The sequence below is a fragment of the Melanostigma gelatinosum genome (assembly GCF_949748355.1).
Source record: "Melanostigma gelatinosum genome assembly, chromosome: 8".
NCBI lineage: Eukaryota > Metazoa > Chordata > Actinopteri > Perciformes > Zoarcidae > Melanostigma > Melanostigma gelatinosum.
This window is the reverse complement of record NC_136641.1, coordinates 25646112-25667265: the sequence shown is the minus strand read 5'-3', so window position 1 is coordinate 25667265 and position 21154 is coordinate 25646112. Positions and strand designations below refer to the sequence as shown.

At 48.4% G+C, this 21154-nt stretch overlaps 1 protein-coding gene across 8 annotated transcripts in view; it reads left to right on the top strand.

Moving 5' to 3' along the window:
* The window catches only part of znf512b (zinc finger protein 512B), a 37550-nt gene that overhangs the window by 11258 nt on the left and 5138 nt on the right, over positions 1–21154 (top strand). For 2 of the 8 annotated variants that reach the window (XM_079274099.1, XM_079274102.1), the window contains 12 exons: positions 9715–9794; positions 9962–10090; positions 10789–10964; positions 11051–11337; positions 11431–11502; positions 12626–12760; positions 13822–13943; positions 15639–15806; positions 17893–17991; positions 18820–19074; positions 19823–20149; positions 20871–20972. In XM_079274099.1, the coding sequence (XP_079130225.1) occupies positions 9715–9794; positions 9962–10090; positions 10789–10964; positions 11051–11337; positions 11431–11502; positions 12626–12760; positions 13822–13943; positions 15639–15806; positions 17893–17991; positions 18820–19074; positions 19823–20149; positions 20871–20972 (1952 nt within the window). The remainder of the gene's footprint in view (positions 1–9714; positions 9795–9961; positions 10091–10788; positions 10965–11050; positions 11338–11430; positions 11503–12625; positions 12761–13821; positions 13944–15638; positions 15807–17892; positions 17992–18819; positions 19075–19822; positions 20150–20870; positions 20973–21154) is intronic. The other 6 variants (XM_079274103.1, XM_079274106.1, XM_079274105.1 and 3 more) reach the window with 5 other exon arrangements.

Below are 21154 nucleotides of genomic sequence, written 5' to 3'. Positions count from 1 at the left end.
CGTATGTGATGGGAAGGTTTGTACTGTGTGTGTGTGTGTGAGAGAGTAAGATCACAGGATGACAAATAACATGTAGGAAAATAGGATGTAGTAGGAGCTGTGTGTGTGTGTGCGAAAGAGCTGACGTTACACTAAACAGAATGTGTGAAAAAGGAAAGTTGTGAAGAAGTAAAACACACAATGGATGAACTTTAAAGAAAATAAAAACAGTCGAGGCGTCAGTGAGGTCCGGTGCTTGCTCTCACTGTAAACCACACTAGCTTAACACATTAAAAGAGGTGGTTACACTCCGGCCGTATCAAATTCTCCCCCTGTTGTCTGTTGAGATTGAGGAAGTAGTGAAGCAGTGTCTTGTTTCCCGTGGAGTTGTGTCAGTGGCGAGTGGTGCTTGTGTCTGTGTGCGTCATCTCTCTCTCTAATCTACAGTATGTCCGAACCCCGCTGTGCAGACGCAGACAAAGGCTCCTGTGTGTGTGTTTGTCGAGGAAAACAAATGACTGTTCTCTGTGTGTGTGTGTGTGTGTGTGTGTGTGTGTGTGTGTGTGTGTGTGTGCACCCTTGCACTCAGGGGGAGCGCTTGCAGGCGTAGCTAGGAGAAGTTGGAGGTTATTTGAGATCACTCGGCAGCTGCCAGCACTCCTGGGTCCCGACTCTTCTTCTCTTCGTCTTTTCTTCTGTGTGGCGCAACAGTTGCAGACAGCTGGGAGCGAGTCATAGTTTGACATTGTTGAACAGCTGTTTTATCGCCGTGGCCTCTGGGGCTGAGTAACCAAGGTTTAGATCTGACACAATGGGCCGGCTTTGTTTCGTACCAAGACAATGGTTGCGATTGCTGGGCGCCAGAATTTTCGCCACCATGGATTGTATATAAGGAGTGGAAGTTTGGCATTTTGGTTGTTGCCATCTTGTTGTTTTTTTTTGCAACCAGTAGTAACACGAGAGGTTGGAGCGATGTACAACTCGTTTTCTCATCGACTTCTATACAACCAGATGAGTCGCCTAATGACCATTAGAGTCTGCAGGAATGAGTCCGAAAAAGCGATAAATGACTCAGCGTTTTTGCACTTCATTTTGTAAACACCCCTCTGGTGAGTTTTGAAGCTTTAACGTGTCTTATAATAGGCGGTTGCGAACGAAAGTGTGAAAAGGAAACGACAAAAAGTCATCACGTCGACTAGTCCGCCTTCACAGCCTCGTTGTGTTTATACTCGTATTCATGCAACCGTGGTGCAGTTCCTTATAACCGAACGTTGGCTTTTTACTTCTGCCTATTTAAGCATTTATGCTTCAAAAGTAATAAAAGTGGTGTCCATTTGTGAAGATGATCTTGCTGAACAAAACTTGTAAGTATCATAAACTTGTGTTTGCCACATAGAATAGTTTCTGCAAGAATCCAAAATCCAATCGAAAAATCTCATTGGATTTTTGTCGAGGGAACCAGTGGGACACTAACTTCCTGGTTGGGCGACAAAAAATACATCATCACAGCAGCTCTCTATATAACAAAGTGAAAAGTAGGTTCACTTTCTCATAGACCTCTATACAATAACACGTTTGTTTTTTAACCAGAGGAGTCGCCCCCTGGTGGACTTTAGAGAGAATGCAGCTTTACGGAACTACACATTTCAGACCTGCAGGTTGCCTCCTGTGAGCTTCCCTATACTCAAGCAATCAGAGCAATGCAAAAGATACTGAACACATTAAATTGCGTTTGCATACTTAACCCCAGGAAAGACAACTCTGCTGTTATATATTTCATTTTTTTACAGTTAAATGTGCACCTGTGCTTCCTTGGCTCTTGTGTGTACGTGTGCGTGTGTGTGTGTGTGTGTGTGTGTGTGTGTGTGTGTGTGTGTGTGTGTGTGTGTGTGTGTGTGTGTGTGTGTGTGTGTGTGTGTGTGTGTGTGTGTGTGTGTGTGTGTGTGTGTGTGTGTGTGTGTGTGTGTGCCTGTGCCGGACTAATAGTCCCGCCTGCTTGAAGCCTCTGATAATGGTAACTAAGACAAGTGGGTCTTATTCCCATAGCAACAAGAACATATCTTTCCCAAGAGTAGAATTCATTAATTACGCCTTTTTCTTTTGCGAGACCTTTATTTTCTCAGACAGGAATTAGAATGCATGCTCAATTTCCTCCTCGGCACAAGAGCTGCACCGCCGACTGCATCACCTCCCCAGCTGCTACCCAGACAGCTAATAGAGAAATGCTCTGCCGCCTGGAGAATATTAATACACTCATATCTATGCACACACTGGTAAGGGTTTTGTGTACTTGTTTGTGTGTTTCGGTGTGTGTTTTTGTCTTGAGCTGTTCCCCGAAACACGGTACAGCAATACTGTGCTACTACTTCTCATTGAGTCTCCTTCAGCCCGGCCTTATTCTCCCTTCTACCTTATTACGGTGACGCTGAAGTAAAGGATTACGTGTAATCCCGTCGGTCGTGTGTTTGTGTCTCCAGTGAGAAACAAAAAGAAGACAAATGAGGGGAGAAGGGGAAAGTTGATACTGTGTAATAAAAAAGAGAGGAGAACGAGACGGGGAGGTCACGGCAGGTTAGGCCTGGATTGCATTTTTATACACATTAACGTCACTGACAGAGGGAGATGAGTTTTTGGGGTTGAAGGCCATCCTTTTTTTTGAGCGACAATGGCAGGAAGTCAGTTCATTTATTTGATGACAAAAATCCCTCCAAGGATTATACTGAGTGCTCTGATCCGCCACCAGCAGCAAGCTTGTGTGCATCCTGTCGCTGCTTGTCAATGAGGAGAAAGCAGTCGGCGGACACGAGCTGCGTTCCAAAAGCGCATACTTTTTATTTTTCACTTTTAGTGCATAGTGCATCTCTTGCTCATATATCTGTTATGCAAAGGATTGTGGGTCAGTTGAGCCAGAAAAGCATGCTGGCTTGCCTACTGCAAAATACAACCAGATGCAGCAGGACATCCTGGTATTTTTGGCATACTGCATGTGACACCCTATGTATTGGGACATACTAAATCTTTTCCTGGCATACTAGATAGTATGGATATTGAAACACACAGTAATCCACTGCCGCACTTCACAGCAAACGACTGTCACGTCGACTTCAAGGAGTTTCCCTTTGACATTTTCTACATCTGATATGACTGAAGCGGCGCCTCCGTCTCCTGCCTGCCACGTCTCTGCTGCCGCTATCCGGTCTTGCCGGATCAATGCCGGCGAGTCGAGGATGTAAAGATACATCACTCTAAAGGAGCAGAGAGAACAGCCTCAGCTCCGACCTGCAGCACCGTCATTCACAATTCTGCTTGGTCAGATGACGAAGTCCTGTGCCTCTGCAATTCTCTCCTCTCTCCCTCAGCATCCTCTCTCCGCCCCTCCCTCCTCTTCCTCCACATGCATACACTCGTCCTCAGCTCCCTCCCTCTTTCCCTCTTTCTCTCTCTCTCTCTCTCTCTCTCTCTCTCTCTCTCTCTCGCTCTCTCTCTCAAGCAGCGCTGTTCAGAAGAAATAGAGCGCAGGGCGGATAGTAGCGCAGAGGTCTAATTGTAGCAGAGAAGAGAGTAATGAGCATGGCCTGCCAAGTTCGCATGGAGAAAGATCGGGAAGGGTGTTTGGAGGGAAAAGGCAAGATAAAGAGATATGAGGTGAGGAAAGAGGGAGGGAGAGAGAGAGAGCTGAGGCAGTGGGTCTGCTGAGTGCTGTGTCAGGGGTTCACACAGGCCGCTAGCGATTTATAGCGGATCCATTTGTCTCAACAGAAGGCCTTCACCCACACTGCCCTCTCTACTTTATGCCACAATCACACCTAACATCTTCTCAATATTCAAACCCATCACCACAGCCGTATGCGTCTGTTTTCATCGTACGTGTTCATGTCCGTATTGAGCTTGAATATGCGAGTGGATTCAGGGGTTCTGAAGAAAAGGTATTTTACTGAAGTTGGGGTGTTTGCTTCTACTTTTTTATCTTTTTTGTTTATTTGTATGTTCTGTGTATGTCACATGCCATGTATGCGTACGCATTGTAACAGCCCCGGGGTGGTCAGGGGTGTTACTGGACAATATGCAATACTTATAAAGACACGGAGACGTAAAGACGTGGCAATGAAATACTTTACTGGGATATTGGGAACGACACAGCAGCCACACAGCCAATACAAGTCCGTTAAGCAAGAGAAGGGTCTAGGTGCAGTTCCGGGGTCTGATACACAAGGCGCAATTCTCGTACGGTCCAGGGATGGGGCAGGGGCGTCGTTCTCCTCCAAGCAGGGGTCAGTAGCCGGGGGCAATCCAGTGGGGGTAGTCTTCCGTTCCAGGGTCGTTGGCTAAGTAGTCTCACAATCTCTCACCGTCTTGAATGGTTTCACCTAAGTTACTTCCCCCGACTTCACATCTTCCTTCTCCTTTTATCTCCGCCCATGAAGCTCCCCTGGCCGGCTCTCTCAGGTGTGCCTGGTTGCGCTGATTGCCTGCTGGCACTAAGGGGGCGTGTGCAAAGTGCAATCCATTTCTCTCTGGTAGTCTGTAGTACCTTCCTGCCATCACTACTCCCTGGGCTCGCCCACCCCGGCTGCCACACACCCCCCCCCTTAAATCTGACCTGGGGGGAGGACTGCTCCAGGAACACCAGGCGTCCCTGCGGGACAAGGCATCGGCGTTTCCGTGAGCGGCACCGGATCTGTGGACGACAGAGAAGGCATAGGGCTGCAGAGACAGAAACCAGCGGGTGACCCGGGCGTTATTTTCTTTATTTCTTGACATCCATACCAATGGGGCATGGTCGGTGACCAGAGTGAACTTTCGTCCCAATAAGTAGTATTTGAGCTCGCCCAGGGCCCACTTGATGGCTAGGCATTCTTTTTCCACTGTGGAATATTTCTGTTCCCTGGGCAAGAGTTTTCTGCTGATGTATGTTATCGGGTGTTCCTCACCATTTTGTACTTGGGCCAGGACGGCGCCTACCCCGGTCTCTGATGCGTCGGTCTGGACCACCAACGGTTTCTCAAAGTCCGGGGTCACCAACACTGGTTCTGAACACAGCACCCTCTTGAGGTTCTCGAAGGCCTCCTCTGTCTCTGCTGTCCACTGGATCCGCTCTGGCAGCCGGTTTCCTGTTAGGTCCGTCAGGGGAGCTGCAAGGGAGGAAAAGTGGGGGACAAATCGCCTGTAATAGCTCGCCAGTCCAATAAATGCCCTTACTTGTTTCTTGGTGCGGGGGCGGGGCCATTCCCGGATCGCCTCGACCTTCCCTACCTGGGGCTTGACGCAACCTCGCCCAATGGTGTACCCCAGGTAATCCGCATCTCGGAGGCCGAGGCGACACTTTTTGGGGTTAGCTGTTAGCCCCGCTCCCCTCAGGGCTCGGAGCACGGCGTCGACCCGACGCAGGTGGGTCCCCCACTCCTCCCCATGTACGACGATGTCGTCTAGGTACGCCGCGGCATACTCTCGGTGGGGCCGAAGGACTTGGTCCATCAGCCTCTGGTAGGTAGGTGGGGCCCCGTGGAGACCGAAGGGGAGCCGTTTGTACTGGTACAGCCCCTCGGGGGTGGCGAAGGCTGTCTTCTCTCGGGCCTCGGGGGCCAAGGCCACTTGCCAGTAGCCCTTCGTGAGGTCCAGGGTGGTAATGAATCTGGCACTCCCTACCCGTTCGATCATCTCGTCCACTCGTGGCATCGGGTAGGCGTCGAATTTGGAGATCTGGTTGAGCTGGCGGAAGTCATTGCAGAACCTGACTGAGCCGTCAGGTTTGGGGACGAGGACGATGGGGCTACACCACTCGCTTCTGGAGGGCTCGATTATGTCCGCCTGCAACATTTTGCGTACCTCTGTCTCAATGGCGGTCCTCCTGGCTTCTGGCACCCGATACGGCCTGAGACGTACCTTCTTCCCAGGTTCGGTATGTATGTGATGGTGGATGAGGTCGGTGTACCCCGGCTCTGGGGAGAAGACGTCCCGGAATCGGTCCACTAGCTCGCGGAGGTCTTGCTTTTGGCTGGGGGTCAGCTGCTCTCCCATGGGGACCTCTACTGCCTCCGTCTTTCCTGTGGTGGGAGGGGAAGAGAGAGAGAGGGAAAATAGGGCCTCACGGGCCACCCATTTTTTTAGCAGGTTAATGTGATACACCTTTGTGGGATGTCGTCGCCCTGGTTGTCTTACCCTGTAGTTCACTTCTCCTATTTTTTCCATTATTTCATAGGGTCCATTCCACCGAGCCAGGAATTTGCACTCAGATGTGGGGACTAATACCAGGACTCGGTCCCCCGGGCTAAATTCTCTGGGCTGGGTTCCCCTATTGTAGACCCGGGCTTGGGCAGTCTGGGCCTCGGCCATGTGTTCTCGAACCATCGGCCAAATTGTTGCCATTCTCTCTCTTACCTCTTCCACGTGTTCCACCAGCGTACGGTGGGGTGATGGCTGGTGTTCCCAGGCCTCTTTGGCCAGGTCGAGGAGTCCCCGGGGCCGTCTTCCGTACAGCAGCTCGAAGGGGGAAAATCCCGTGGAGGCCTGGGGAACCTCACGAATGGAGAACATGAGGAAAGGGAGCAGCTGATCCCAATTACGTCCGTCTGCCTCCATGGCTTTCCGGAGCATCCGTTTCAGGGTCTGATTAAACCTCTCTACTAGGCCGTCTGTCTGCGGGTGGTATACCGACGTTCTTAACTGGTTTACCTTCATTAGCCCGCACAGGTCCCTCATGATTCTTGACATGAAGGGGGTCCCCTGATCAGTCAAGATCTCGTCCGGGATGCCTACACGAGAAAATAACATCATTAATTCCCTGGCAATACCTTTGGTGGCCATGGTCCGAAGGGGAATGGCCTCTGGGTAGCGAGTGGCGTAATCCAGCACCACCAAGATGTACTGGAATCCCTTACTGGACCTTGGGAGGGGTCCCACCAAATCCATCGCAATCCTACTGAAGGGAATTGAAATAATGGGTAAGGGGATCAGCGGATTGCGATGGTGCGGCTGGGGGCCGACCCGCTGGCAGTCCGGACAGCTCCGGCAGTAGTCCTCCACCGTTTTTTTCACCCCGGGCCAGGAAAACCGGGCCTTGATTCTGTCCAGGGTTTTCTCCACCCCCAGGTGGGCCCCCAACAGGTGGGTGTGGGCCATCTGGAGCACCACCGACACAAAAGGGCGGGGCACCAATAACAACTCAAGGGGTTCCCCGTCCTTCATTACCACTTGATACAACAGATTAGCTTTAATGGCAAAGTGAGGGTAAATTAGTTGTCTTACCCCATCCATGGGTTTGCCGTCCACCACGGACACCTGTCGCAGGGCATTTTGGAGGTTGGCGTCCTCCAGCTGGGCGGTCCCGAAGCGTCCCGCTAGAGGGGCAGGCAGGGGTTGGTCCTCGGGGTTTAGTGGGAACAAATCAGCCCAGGCGTCCTCACTGGCCTGGCTTGGATCCCTTTCTTCGGGGGCTGGAAGAGGGTCCTCCTCCCTGGCTGGACGGATGGCGGCTTCCGCGGCCCGGACGGCGGCGCTGGCGGCGCCTTCTGAGAGGGGGGACGTGGAGCTCAGGGGGTCGGCCCCCTGGAACCCACACAACTTTCCTGGTGTGCGGTGTGGTTTTCGTGGTGGGGCTTTCTTCCCGTTGGCCAGGCCTCTCCATAGCCCCGGGAAGACAGTGGAGTCCCTTCCGATCAGGAGGTCCACCGGTAGGTCGGGTACCACCCCTGCCGGTCCGGTGCTCTTCCCCTGGGTGGTGTGAAGCTCTAGGATCGCGGTGGGGTAGTCTCTGGTCTCCCCGTGAATACAGGTGACTGATACGGTACTTTTCAGATAGGGTAGCTCGACGAAGTCGGGGCGGACGAGGGTGACGGCGCTGCCGGAGTCGACCAGGGCGGTCGCGTCATGCCCGTTCGCTCGTACTGGGGTGAGTGGGGCCAAATCGCCCTGTTGGGCCCAACAGGTGGTCAGTAGTCCACAGGGGTGACTAGTCTCGCTAGCTGTGGGCATGGGGGCGTCCCCCCGCTGTGGGCAGTTCCAGGCAATATGTCCCATCTCCCCACAGTCATAACACCTGCGGGTGTCGGGGTTTAACAGGGATCTGCGCTGGGGGGTTTCCACGGGAGGGGTCCTCATGGCCGGCTCTCGTGGGGAATCTCCATGTTTCAACAGTCGGGGCCGGGGGGATATTTCCATCTTGGGCGGTCTTCCCCCACGCACCAGAGCCTGCGCCGCTTGCCAGCCCTCCACTACCTCAGTCAGTTCCTCGAGACTGCGGGGATTTTTTTGTCCTGCCAATTTTTTTGCTTCAAACGGTAATGACCTCAGTAATTTATCCATGATTACCCGATCAAGGGGGGAAAAGGAGAGGGGCTCCGACATCAGCCAGGCGGTAGTGATCCGCGTGATATCATACAGTTGCGCCCTTGGAGAGAGGGTGGCATCATAATTCCACTCATGAAATCGCTGCGCTTTTGTCAGAAGAGTCACCCCGCTACGCTGAAGCACTTCCTCCTTCAGTGCTGCGTAGGTGACGGGTGAAATATTGGCTAGGTCTTGGTACGCCCGTTGCGCGGTGCCCGTCAAAAAAGGAGCGATCAAGTCTGCCCACCGGTCCTCGGGCCATTGTTCACGTTTTGCCGTGATTTCGAAAGTCAGAAGGAAAGCTTCCACTTCGTCACTGGCTGTTTGTTTGACCAGGAAGCGCGAGGGATTCACTCGCTCCAGTCGTTTCACTTCCTGTTGGTTGGTTTGCACCTCCATATATTTTTCCATTTGCTGGTGGTGTTGGTGCTGTGTTTGCTGTTGAAGTTGCAGCATTTGTACTTGCAGCTGCAGTGCCTCTTCGTGCCTCCTCTGAGTCTCCGCATTGCTGGCTATGAGACCTGCGAGAAGCTCCTGCACAGGGTTGGGCGCGGACATTTTGATGTCGATACGACGCGTAATATAAATATTAGATATTGTCCAGAAGCGGGTTAGAATGCCCACATTCTCCACCAATGTAACAGCCCCGGGGTGGTCAGGGGTGTTACTGGACAATATGCAATACTTATAAAGACACGGAGACGTAAAGACGTGGCAATGAAATACTTTACTGGGATATTGGGAACGACACAGCAGCCACACAGCCAATACAAGTCCGTTAAGCAAGAGAAGGGTCTAGGTGCAGTTCCGGGGTCTGATACACAAGGCGCAATTCTCGTACGGTCCAGGGATGGGGCAGGGGCGTCGTTCTCCTCCAAGCAGGGGTCAGTAGCCGGGGGCAATCCAGTGGGGGTAGTCTTCCGTTCCAGGGTCGTTGGCTAAGTAGTCTCACAATCTCTCACCGTCTTGAATGGTTTCACCTAAGTTACTTCCCCCGACTTCACATCTTCCTTCTCCTTTTATCTCCGCCCATGAAGCTCCCCTGGCCGGCTCTCTCAGGTGTGCCTGGTTGCGCTGATTGCCTGCTGGCACTAAGGGGGCGTGTGCAAAGTGCAATCCATTTCTCTCTGGTAGTCTGTAGTACCTTCCTGCCATCACTACTCCCTGGGCTCGCCCACCCCGGCTGCCACAGCATACAGGGCCAATAAAGCTGATTCTGATTTGTGTCGCTCCCAAAAATGTCAAGAAACATATCTGGAAAGTGCTAATACAACGTTAGAATGAATTCATATTCATTTACCATGAATATGAAGCCATTGCGGTACTAACTGAGAAATGTTTCTCTCTCTCTCTCTCTCTCTCTCTCTCTCTCTCTCTCTCTCTCTCTCATATATATATATATTATACCAGGTCCGGTGTGTGATGAGCCAGCAGAGGGGAAGAGGAAAGGTCGCCCTAAAGCAGAAGTGCAGGAACTGAGAAGCATCCCTGTGAGTATCTCTCTTTGAACTGAGTGGGTGTTTTAAAGTGGGCTTCATTTATTTATTTATTTTCTGCAGAGTAGGCAGCTCCCCATGAATATGCACGACATATACAGTACAGTTCTAGCGATAATCCGTGCATGCATTGAACTCTCTCCTCCTCGCCCCTTGAGCAGGCCCATATGATAGTACAATGGAAGGAAGAGTTTAAGCGCCGCTCCAGGGTTAAGTGTCCGTGTTCGGGCTGCTGGTTAGAGTTTCCCAGCATCTATGGCGTCAAGTACCACTATCAACGCTGCCAGGGGGTGAGTCACTAACCTCCGTTCTTTCCTGTTATGCGGCTGTTTCCACCTTGTGCTTCAGAGTAGTCTTGATCACAGTAAAAAAGATCAAATTACCCGTAAGGTTAGTTTAAATCAGGGTGTAAAACTTCCAGATGATTCAAAATACGCGCACCTTAAATATTTAGGGGTCATTGACTACGTTTACATGCACCAAATATTTTAATTTTTTTTGGTTTACAAGGCTAATGAAAAGTAATATTCCACTAATAATCCCGTTTACACGCAGCCGTGCATATTCAGATTAACGTAAAGCGGCTCCATTCTCGGCTGTGTCTGACGGGTCGATGTCCTAACATGTCGCTCGGTCACGTCAAAATATCGAAAAGTGGAACGACAGGAGCCGCTTGTGCCATTTTGCAAATTTTGAATGAGCTGTATACATGTCCAAAAAATGCTCCTAAAACCTGAATAATATCGGCATATCTCACATGTCTTAGCCAGAAAATGCTCCATTTGGAATATGATGTTGACACGAGCCTCATCAAATTCAGAATGTTGTCGTATTCGGAATAACAGTGGAATATGAGTGTGCAGGTAAACGTAGTCATTGCCCATACATGGCTGTTTCAGGAGCCTTCCAGTAACAGCTTCCCACTGTGGTTTTATGTTGCGTAAGGGAGCGAGCTCACTTTAAATCCCCTCTCCTCGTGTCTTATCAGGCCACCGTAGCCGAGAAGCTGAGTCATGGCTGTCCCTACTGTGAGGCGGTGTTTGCCACCAAGGTGCGCCTGCAGAAGCACAAGCTGTGGAACCACCCGGACAGGGCCGGCGTGGAGCCCAAGGACGAGCAGCCTAAGCTTCAAAAGGCCCCCGTCAAGTCCAACACCAAGAAAAGGTGACATGGGATTTAGACTCTCAAATTCCCACCCACATAATTGGTGCTATAGTGACGTCGTAATGCTGACCGCCCAAATCTTTCAGGCCCATGGAGAACAGTCCCCCCTCTCCCGTGTTCTTCAAAGTGAAAAAGACCCACGAGGTGTCCACGCCCTCCCACAACGGAGAGCTGGCCCACCAGAAGAGTGAGAGGAAACTGCACAGCCACAGCCAGCCTTCGCAGCAGATTCACCAGTCCCAGCCGGTCCAGCCGCAGTCCCAGCAGTCCCAGCAGTCCCACAGCGGGTCGTCCGATGGGGAGGGCAGCGACAGCGAAGGGGACAGCATCCCCACTTCTTTCCCCGACGAAGACCCGGAGCGAATGAGACACAGTAAGATTACAACATATCTTTTTCGTGATGGACCACGTGTTCTCGTTATACGCCTGTGTGTGTTTGACCGTTCCGTTCCGTCTCTTGAGCCAGGACGGAAGCAGAAAACACCGAAGAAGTTCACCGGAGAGCAGCCTTCCATATCCGGAACATTTGGATTGAAAGGTAAATGATGTAATCAAGTCATCTCCTGTGGGTGTGATATTAAATGGCGGCGTGTCGGATTTAGGGGGATCTATTGGCAGAATTGAGTTTCTCTCAATATGTACAGTCACTCACGCTCTAGTGTTACTTGAGAAACATTAACCAACAGGACCATATTAGCCGACCCCGGCTCATTTTCTGTAACCAGTGTAGCATGAAAGCATTGGTGATATTAGCGAGAAAGCTAGCTAACTAGCCAGCAGCTAAATGAGTAAAATAAACACCTTAATGATTCATCCACAAAGCACATTGCTATCGCCAGTGAACACTTTGTTTTTCCTATTTTTTGTAAACGGTGTAACACGAAAGTATGGTGGAATTAGCTAGCTGGCTAAGTAGCTAGCTGTCCGCTAGTTTGCTTTGTAATTCTGCCATGCTTTCATGCTACACTGGTTACCAAAAATAAGCCCAACAGCAGGCCATCTCTTCATCTCTCGGCTGAGGTGGTTAGCGGAACGCTATGCTAAACTATTAATGTTTTCTCTCCATCTCTAACACGCTTGGCCGATGTTGGAGACTCTAATCGAGTCCATTCATAGCCACGTGTTCATCGGTGTGCGAGTTGTTTTGTTTTGCTTAGCTTAGAATGAGCCCTTCATACCTACATATGGAGCGGTTTGAGGCGTTCATAAGAACTGAAGAACATCGTGTAATGGGCTCTGTGAGTGATTACGAGTGATTCCCCTCTGCTGCCGATCAATGGTGCTGGTCTTTGAACGCGCCGAGCAGACATCACGTGCACACAGCTTTCCCAGCATCTCTCTTTCTCTTTCTGTCTCATTCATATGATGAAAATGTCTCATGACTCATATAGCGGCGCTGTAAACTACTTATCACCACGTCTCAAACAATCCAACCACAGATTGCAGGACTCTCTTCTCGCATCTGTCACTGATTCAGTATAACTCAAAACAACTTCCTCTTCTCAGTAACTACCTCTTTTTTCATATCCAGTATCAACTTTCTCTTGTTCAGCCCTGTCCTCCATCTGTCCCTCTCTGCTTGTATCGCTCACTTTACCTTAAATACGTTCAATGGGAGTATTAATTACTACCACGCCCGTGTGTGTGTGTGTGTGTTGCAGGTATGACTAAGGTGGAGGAGAAGCTGAAGGCGGGTCGTGTGAAGAGGTCAGAAGGGAGTGGGTTCAGTGAGGAGTCCCAGAGAAGACCGACTTCAAGTCAGTCCTCCAAGAAAGATCCAGCTGCAACCAGCTCTGGTGAATACCTAGATCTTTCAAATAAATCAATTCACAAATATAAATGCAGAGCTTTAGATCTTGGTGTCGTTAAAAAGTGATACCAGTACAAATATCTGGTAATTTCTCTACAAACTCAAATCCATCAATCATGAATGATGTCATGTTGCCTTCCTTTTCTTATGCCTAAATAGGATGTATGATAAACCTCACTAAATAGTGAGATAGGGCTAAACCATGATTATTGTCATTATTCAACAATGTTTCTTTTATTTTGTCAATCAATCATTTAGTATAACAAATTTCAGAAAATAGTCAAAATGTCCCATAATTTCTAAGAGCCCAATGTGATTGTTGTTCTTGTTTTGTCGAACAAAAAGTCCAAATTGAATTCATTAAAATGTATTATTATTTAATGAAACAGCAACAGCAACAAAACCTCACATTTGATAAATAGGACCATTGAATATTTGGCAATTTAAAACACTTATATTATGCATTTTACCATCAAAATTGTATAAAATCTATTTTCTGCTTATCAGATAATGGATTAATCGACTAATTGTTACCGAACTATTCTGATATTTGTCTCAAGAATAACTTAACAAGCCCCAACTTTCCGCAGCTGACTGTTTTAATACTTGGTGCTGTGGAAAAAGTTTGGTCTGCAACTAACAGTATCGCGGTTTGATGAACCAAAGTGATGTTTAGTGTAATTCAAGATGACATGTGATACCTGCTGGATGTCCTGGTTAAAATGCTGACACCTTGTGCCAAACAGAGAGCAATTTATGACCCCAAAAATAATAACAAGACATTCCTTTGTGAAATTATAAATATGTTTGATAAGTAAATGGCCACTATATATATATATAAATAAGCCTGTTCCAGACTATCAAGAACCTCTTTTTAGGCTTCATCCTATCAGGGATTCTTTTACATCCCAACACATTATCACCTGTGAACACAAGGATTGAATGAACCTGTGAGGTAAACATGAACACTAAGTGCACAAATGTAAATGTTATACCCCTCAGAGGGCCATCTGACGGAGTAACACTTGTTTCCACATGTTTTCTAAGGGGCCGACACCCAATGGCAGCGAGCGATCCACGAGCGAGGTGAGGTGGTGTGTCCCACCTGCGCCATCGTCACCAGGAAAACAATCCACGGCCTCAAGAAACACATGGAGATTTGCCAGAAGGTCAGTGGGCGACGCAGATGTCGATCAGACTGGAACTTCTGATAGAGATAGTCTGATAGTTTTCAGACTAGTTGATTCTTTCTACTTGCGGATCCCTGATAATGTTACACTGTAAGAAATGAGGTGGGCGAGTTAAAGTTAGCTTTTAGCTTTTAGCAGCCAGTTGGCAGCACAGTTTCGCTGAGCTAAATGAGCGAACAGCAGCATAGCAACATTTGGAAAAAACTAACCTAATCAGACACTTAGGCACTTTATATTCTAATTCATTACCATGAATACTGTTCAGATTAATCACAGTGAGTCTCTCCCGAGCACAGTACTGCTAATAAAGAAGCTAACAGCTAATTGTATGGAGGTTACATTATGGTGCGTTCAAGCTCCAAACACTAAAAATGGGCAAAGGTAAAACAAAACAAACTTGTGATAGTTTTAATGATGTGTTATTAGAGGTTTTGTAAAAGCTTATAATTCATAATTCATTCATCCAGTACTCATTTTCACTGAGCAGAGCCTGAAGGCATCATAGTGTAACTGAAGTGAGCCTCTGTTGATTAGCCGTTAGCGGTGCTGCTAACGTCACTAGCTCTCCTCCTGTTGGTTAGCCGTTAGCGGTGCTGCTAACGTCACTAGCTCTCCTCCTGTTGGTTAGCCGTTAGCGGTGCTGCTAACATCACTAGCTCTCCTCCTGTTGGTTAGCCGTTAGCGGTGCTGCTAACGTCACTCGCTCTCCTGTTGGTTCAAACACTGATTGGTTGTTTACAATGAAACATGATCAGAGACAAGAAACACATGTTTTACTGAATATTGGAGGAGAACCATTGTCAGTAAAACTTTATTTCAAAATACAGTTTACATCTTGTCAACCGTGGTTTTTGTGAACCATAATGCTTTTCTTTCTATGAAATAAAGCTCTCTGGACCCAGAGCTGTAATTTCCACATTAGATTGTAACTTTCACTGCAACGTTATTGGACACCTCTCCATGAGGACTCCACTGTGCAGAGTCCAGGGAGCCTTTACAGTAATGATATCGATTGGACGGCTGTAGAAATAACATCAGGCGGTGCAGCGTTCTCGTGTAATATCATTCACTCATCTGCGCCGATTTGAAAGCTAATATCAGTGGAAATGGATCAAGGGAAAGGACACTGTGCACTCCTGCAGTTTTGTTTGCAATGCACTCGATTGTGGTGAATAGCAGCAATAAACGAGGTCGTGGTGACCGTTATATTGAGCGGTCTCGAGGACAAACTAGCCGGAGCGGTGCAGCAGCCTCCGGGCCCTTCGGACAGACGTCTTCCTACAGCTGTGTTAATGGCTGCTTGGCCCAGAGACCCGTGTGACTCTATTGAAGTGACAGTCTGCTGTAAAGCAATGGCAGAATCACCGCATTACCAGCGGGTCAGTCACCGTCGAAACACCTCCGTCTCCAAATCAATACTGAGACGAGGAGGGTCATCTACAAAAAAGTGTTAAATTGGTGTTGAATTGGCTTTTCTGCTTCCCAAAAGTTGCTCGACGTGGCCTTTGTCCTTTTTGTTTCCTCCAGAATTGCGCACTAATAACAAACTCTATTGGGTTACAGCAGTAGAGTGCTTTACTGATGGAGCCAATAAAGAGCACAGCCAGCGATAGTTGGGTTACTTGTTAATAGAAATGTTATTTGATCTTCTCTTTGGCCTTTAACCCCTTGCAGCTCCAGGATGCCCTGAAGTGCCAGCAGTGCCACAAACAGTTCAGGTCCAAGGCCGGCCTCAACTACCACACCATGGCTGAGCACAGCACCAAGGTACATCCTCAGAGCGCTCACGTGCGAGACCATGAACGACAGTGTGGCGACTCCAGTCCATTAAGTCAGTCCACGGTAATGCCACTACCGCAGCGCCACCACCTAACAATTTGTCCGATTTATTTTTATTTTTTTCATGTGTATGTTCACGCAGAACGCGAATATTACGAGGCGAAAGAGCGATGTCATATTCAGTACGTACAACAACACGGAGGCTCTGTAGCGTAGAATGTATGTAAGAAGTGGACGCAGTCATCGTGACGTCTCTGGTAGAGACCTGTCAATCACAGTAAGCCCCGCCCTAAAGCATCCCCTGCTTTATGGTCTGTGTGACTCTAAATGGACCATAATGTACTAAGTGAACATCATGCTGTATTGAAGAAGACTTGAAACTAGAGATTGAGACATAAACTCATGTTTACAATGTTTACTGAGGGAATAAATCAAGAGAGAAGTAGAGTCATTTTCTATAGACTTCTATACAACCGGAGGAGTCGCGTCATCCCAAAAGAACTTGATCTCTTTCATCTCGGTTGCCAGTAAATTACTAATGCAGTAAAAGTTGCTGATGTGGGCTACATTTTAAATGACGTGTCATGAGGGACATTCAGTCAGTTTGCACAAAATCAAACCGCTTTTAAGCTTGTACGCCAGGACCAACCGGCAAAACCCGGAATCAGTCGACCCAACTCTGCTCTCTGACTTTGTTTAAAACTGGTCTTTGCCCCTTAAACCATCTAATGTTTCACCGCTGTCACACTGACCCACTGAACAGGGTAGTTAGTTATTAATAGACACCAAAGCACAACACCCATTCAGGAGGTGGTCAGACTTACACTTTGCTAGTGTCAGCGTTCCCTGTGTTTGGTGAGCGGTGTCCTGCATGTACACACCTCCCCTCATAGGTATGCATCCACAGGCGAGAACACCCGTGTCTTCCCTCGTGAGCTACATCACATCCTATGTGTTGCATATTCACTGTCGGCCGCCGCCGCCGCGCCCGTCTCGAAAATAAATAGAATGTCTGTCGACGATCATGCGTTTGAACTGCCGATGGCGTTCTCGCCCTTGAAGCGCTCACATTTCTTCCCTGCAGCTGTCTTCACTCGTGACGGCAGAGAGCTTCATTAGGAACGTATCGTGACACTCCTGCATTAGAGCGACGGCGCGGCTATGAAAGTGTGCTAAATAATTCAGTCGTGTTTCATTAATCGTGAAAGATTAATGAAAGAATGCGCGTTCGGCAAACCTTGTAGCGTGTTTGTGTGCTTGTGTGAGCACATAGTATATGATATACCGGTACATACAGCAAACTTTCCCACAACATTTTTTTCAGATTAGATGATTAAGACTTTTGTGACAAGCTGAGCTGTGATTGTGCTCCAGACTCGAGTAGCTGCTGATTAAAGAACTCTTTCATCACGTGCAGCTTTGACTCGTGTCACACTGCTTCTTTTTCTGTCCTCCTTTTTCTATCTAAGAGAAAAGTTTCAACGGGAGTAAATTCAAAAATGAAGGAATGAGAAGGAATCAGAGTTACAGAACATTAAGACACACTCACACCTCTGATGCCTGTTTATCTAGTTAACAGATGTACAATAAATCGTGCTTTTAATTGTTGTTTATCTTGTATACTGAGGACATTTTATGTATCGTTGGATAAGCGGACGGTGCTGTGATGTTGGTTTTGTGCTCTCCGCTCCCGCCGGTGTAAATCAGTGGCTGAGCGTGATTTTAAGCGAAGCACGTTTGGCGGCATATCTCATCTCGTGTTCTCCAGTCGTCTCAATTGTTTCTCCGAGCGTTAACACGGGAGGGAACACACGCGAGGTTTTGCTCCTCTGGGACTCCTCGGTGAGACTCTCTCCTGGCAGCGCCGCCATCTGTTCTTCTGCTCTTGGCTGCGGCGTGCTGTCGTTACCAGCCAGCACTCGAGTGAAAACACGAGTTTGACAGTTGTTTTGTTATAAACATGCCTTCAGTAGCGGCCTCGCCATGAAAACGTTTAATGATCCTGGCGCTGTGCGTTTTTGCCGAGATGGAAAACACATTTTCGTCACCATAGTTGTTGTTGTTTTCTTTAAAACAACACGAGGGGTAGAGAGGGGAGGCGGGGTTGTGGTGTGATGCTCTAATGCGACGTTGTTGTTTGTCTCCTCAGCCCTCGGGAAGCGAAGGCCAGACGGGCGACAAGCACGAGGAGAGAGAACGTCTGCGGCGAGTTCTCAAACAGATGGGACGAATCAAGTGTCCTAGCGAGGTACACACTCTGTTTGTCTCCTCGTGTCCTTTTCTCCTTCTCCCATTCTTTGCTTCCTTCTCTCTTTCATGTCACATGTCACTCCCTCCTCTCGGGTATCGTTAGGATTTTATTGATACTAGTACTATTATCGGTACTTTTATCGGTTCTTTATGGTTATTTTGTGAGAATAAAAGACAATTAATTCAGAAAAGAAGTCTCAAAATCTTTAAAATACATTCTCAGCGAAACAATGATCTCAGTGATCATCTCTCATTGATGATCCTGTTCTTCTGATCAAACTCCGTATGACATCACTGCCGTATGACATCACTACCGTTACCTGCTGGCTGCTGCACAGACAGACTGATGTTCTGCTTGTTGGTCACATGTTGTGATGAACTTACTTGTGAGGCTTTTATTGTGTTTGAGACGACCAGAGTTCTACAATGTTTCCTTCTCTCTGATCGTGATGTGAGTCTCACGCTGTGCTGGGAGGAGACAGAGAGACAAAGAGACAGAGAGAGGACGTTTGAGACAAGGACGTCTCACTCAGGAACTAAAAAAGTACCGATAGCAGAACCGTGAACTCCGGACTGCATCGATACTCCGTGTTTTTACTAATTTAGAACCAGTTCCTGTTTAGAACCAAGTTTCACTCTTACTCTCCTCATCTGTCTGTTTGGATTGTGATATTGTTCCATTACAGCTACATGCCGTCACACTAACCCAGTTTCCTGCTTAACGTGTGTTTTTCGTTCTGTCTCATTTCTGTCACTGGCCTCACTCGATCACACAAACATGTGCGCACACACACACACACACACACACACACACACATACATGCAGGGCTGTTCGGCCCACTTTTCCAGCCTGATGGGCTACCAGTACCACCAGAAACGTTGTGGGAGAGAGTTCTCTGACGTTGAGAAGCCTGTGTTTCTGTGCCAGCACTGTGGGAAAACCTACCACTCCAAGGCTGGCAGGGATTACCACGTGCGTGCCGAACACTCTCCGGCCATCGTCAACGCCGCCGCCGCCGTGACGGCCACCAACAACAGGGACATTACCACCGACACCAACAACAACACTGGCAACGAGAGGGTAAGATCATCCTGGGAGACGGTCTTTGTTCAGCTCCCCACTGATGAAGCAGTTTTTAACTTGACTTCACTGTAATGAATAGGGATGCACCGAGCAGACTCTTTCTGTTCCGGGGCTGAAACTGAAAACGAAGCCCGATGGGCTGAAGTCCTACACAGACGCGATAACCAATATGTTTGCACACGTTAACACACCATAAGGCCACTCACACGTACACACACTCGCCTCTCTTTAACCGACACACACGGACCTCTGCTCGGCTTCTTCCTAGAAGAGGAGAGACGATGTCCTGCTTTAATCCAGGTTCTTAAGAACAGCCACCGGATCAACTTTGTCCAAAGGGGGTCCGCTTAGGTCCACAAACAGAGCTGAAGACCGGCTCGCTTCGTGCTACCTCTGCTCGGCTCTGGCTGGCTGTGGTTTATGGTTGAAAATCGTCTCTCGTACTCACGATTCATATTTGTGAATAACTGTGTTTTATGGACATTACTAAGCTTTTAAAAGACATTTTAGTAACAATTAAATTGTCTTCTAGCTAAATTTGCAATTGAGGCTCTCGGGTAGTGTTCCCCTGTATTTCGCACACGAGAAATAAATGTACTGACTTGTTATTTATCAGAATAGTGGTATCCAATCCAGCTATTTGAGTCGGTATCGGACCGATATCAGCGTTGGTATCGCTGCATCTCTTGTAATAACTAGTTTACAAACACTTCCCACTCAAAGTAGTGTGCTACTGCTCCCCCAGGTGGTGTCTGTGGAGTCTCCATCACTAGGGAAGAAGGAGCCGAGCCAGCCGGAGAAGAAGGACTGGCAGGAGAGAGCCCCGCCCGGCCAGCCGAGGGACAAGGAAAGAGAAGCCGGGGCGGACAAGGACAAGGAGAGGGAGCGAGTCAGAGCGCCGCAGACCGCCAGCCAGGGGGACGACTTTGAACGGACGCCGAGCGGCAGAGTGAGGCGCCGGTCGGCTCAGGTGGCGGTGTTCCACCTGCAGGAGATCGCCGAGGACGAGCTGGCCAAAGACTGGGGCACCAAGCGCCGCATCAAGGACGACCTGGTGCCGGACAGCAAGAGGGTGAGGACGGAGGGCGGCGCCGTGAAGCACACGTAGTCCACATCACGTGCAGACGTGAACATAGCCGACATGAGCCTGATCCTCTGGTAGTCTGTAAATAATGCAGAGGTTGTGTGCAAATCTGGTCCGAAACAAAAGGGGGGGAAATGATACGTGTGTAATTTTAGTTTTTACACAACAAACCAAGATGAGTAAACATGTATATATATGTATCGGTATCTGGTAGCGGCAGCACTCTGTCAATCACCGTGTAGCCCCGGCCTAAAGCATCCCCTGCTTTATGGTCTGTGTGACTCTAAATGGACCATAATGTACTAAATGAACATCATGCTGTACTGAAGAAGACTTGAAACTAGAGATTGAGACATAAACTCATGTTTACAATGTTTACTGAGGTAATAAATCAAGAGAGAAGTAGAGTCATTTTCTATAGACTTCTATACAACCAGAGGAGTCGCCCCCTGGTGGACACGAGAGAGAATGCAGCTTTAACACATGAAGCATCGGCTTTACTCGGCAGAACGGGAGGTTGCCGTCTGGGTTATACATCGCTACGCATCAAAGCCAACATTTCCATGAGAAGGTTCCACAAACAAAAAAACGGATGTAAATGTGTCGGCCCTTTTTAATTTATATCCATACTTTGACAGCATAAGACTTCCAGGAATACTGATATATATATATATATATATGTGTGTATATGTTTTTCTTTTGTGTGTAGTTAAACTACACCCGTCCCGGCCTCCCCAACTTCAGCCAGGAGCTTCTAGAGACCTGGAAGAACCAAGTGAAGGAGAAGGGCTTCATCTGCTGCATCAACCAAGTAAGGACACCGGCTGTTTTAACGTGTCTCCACGGAGAGAAAATTACTTTTCGTATTTGAAATCAACTAAATCCAGATTCAGAGATTTGTCTTGATATTGAGCACCAGGTTCATGATATTCCGGCTGTTGATCTCACAGGAATGTGGATTGAGTGAGTTTGATCTCTCCGTGTTCTTTCTGT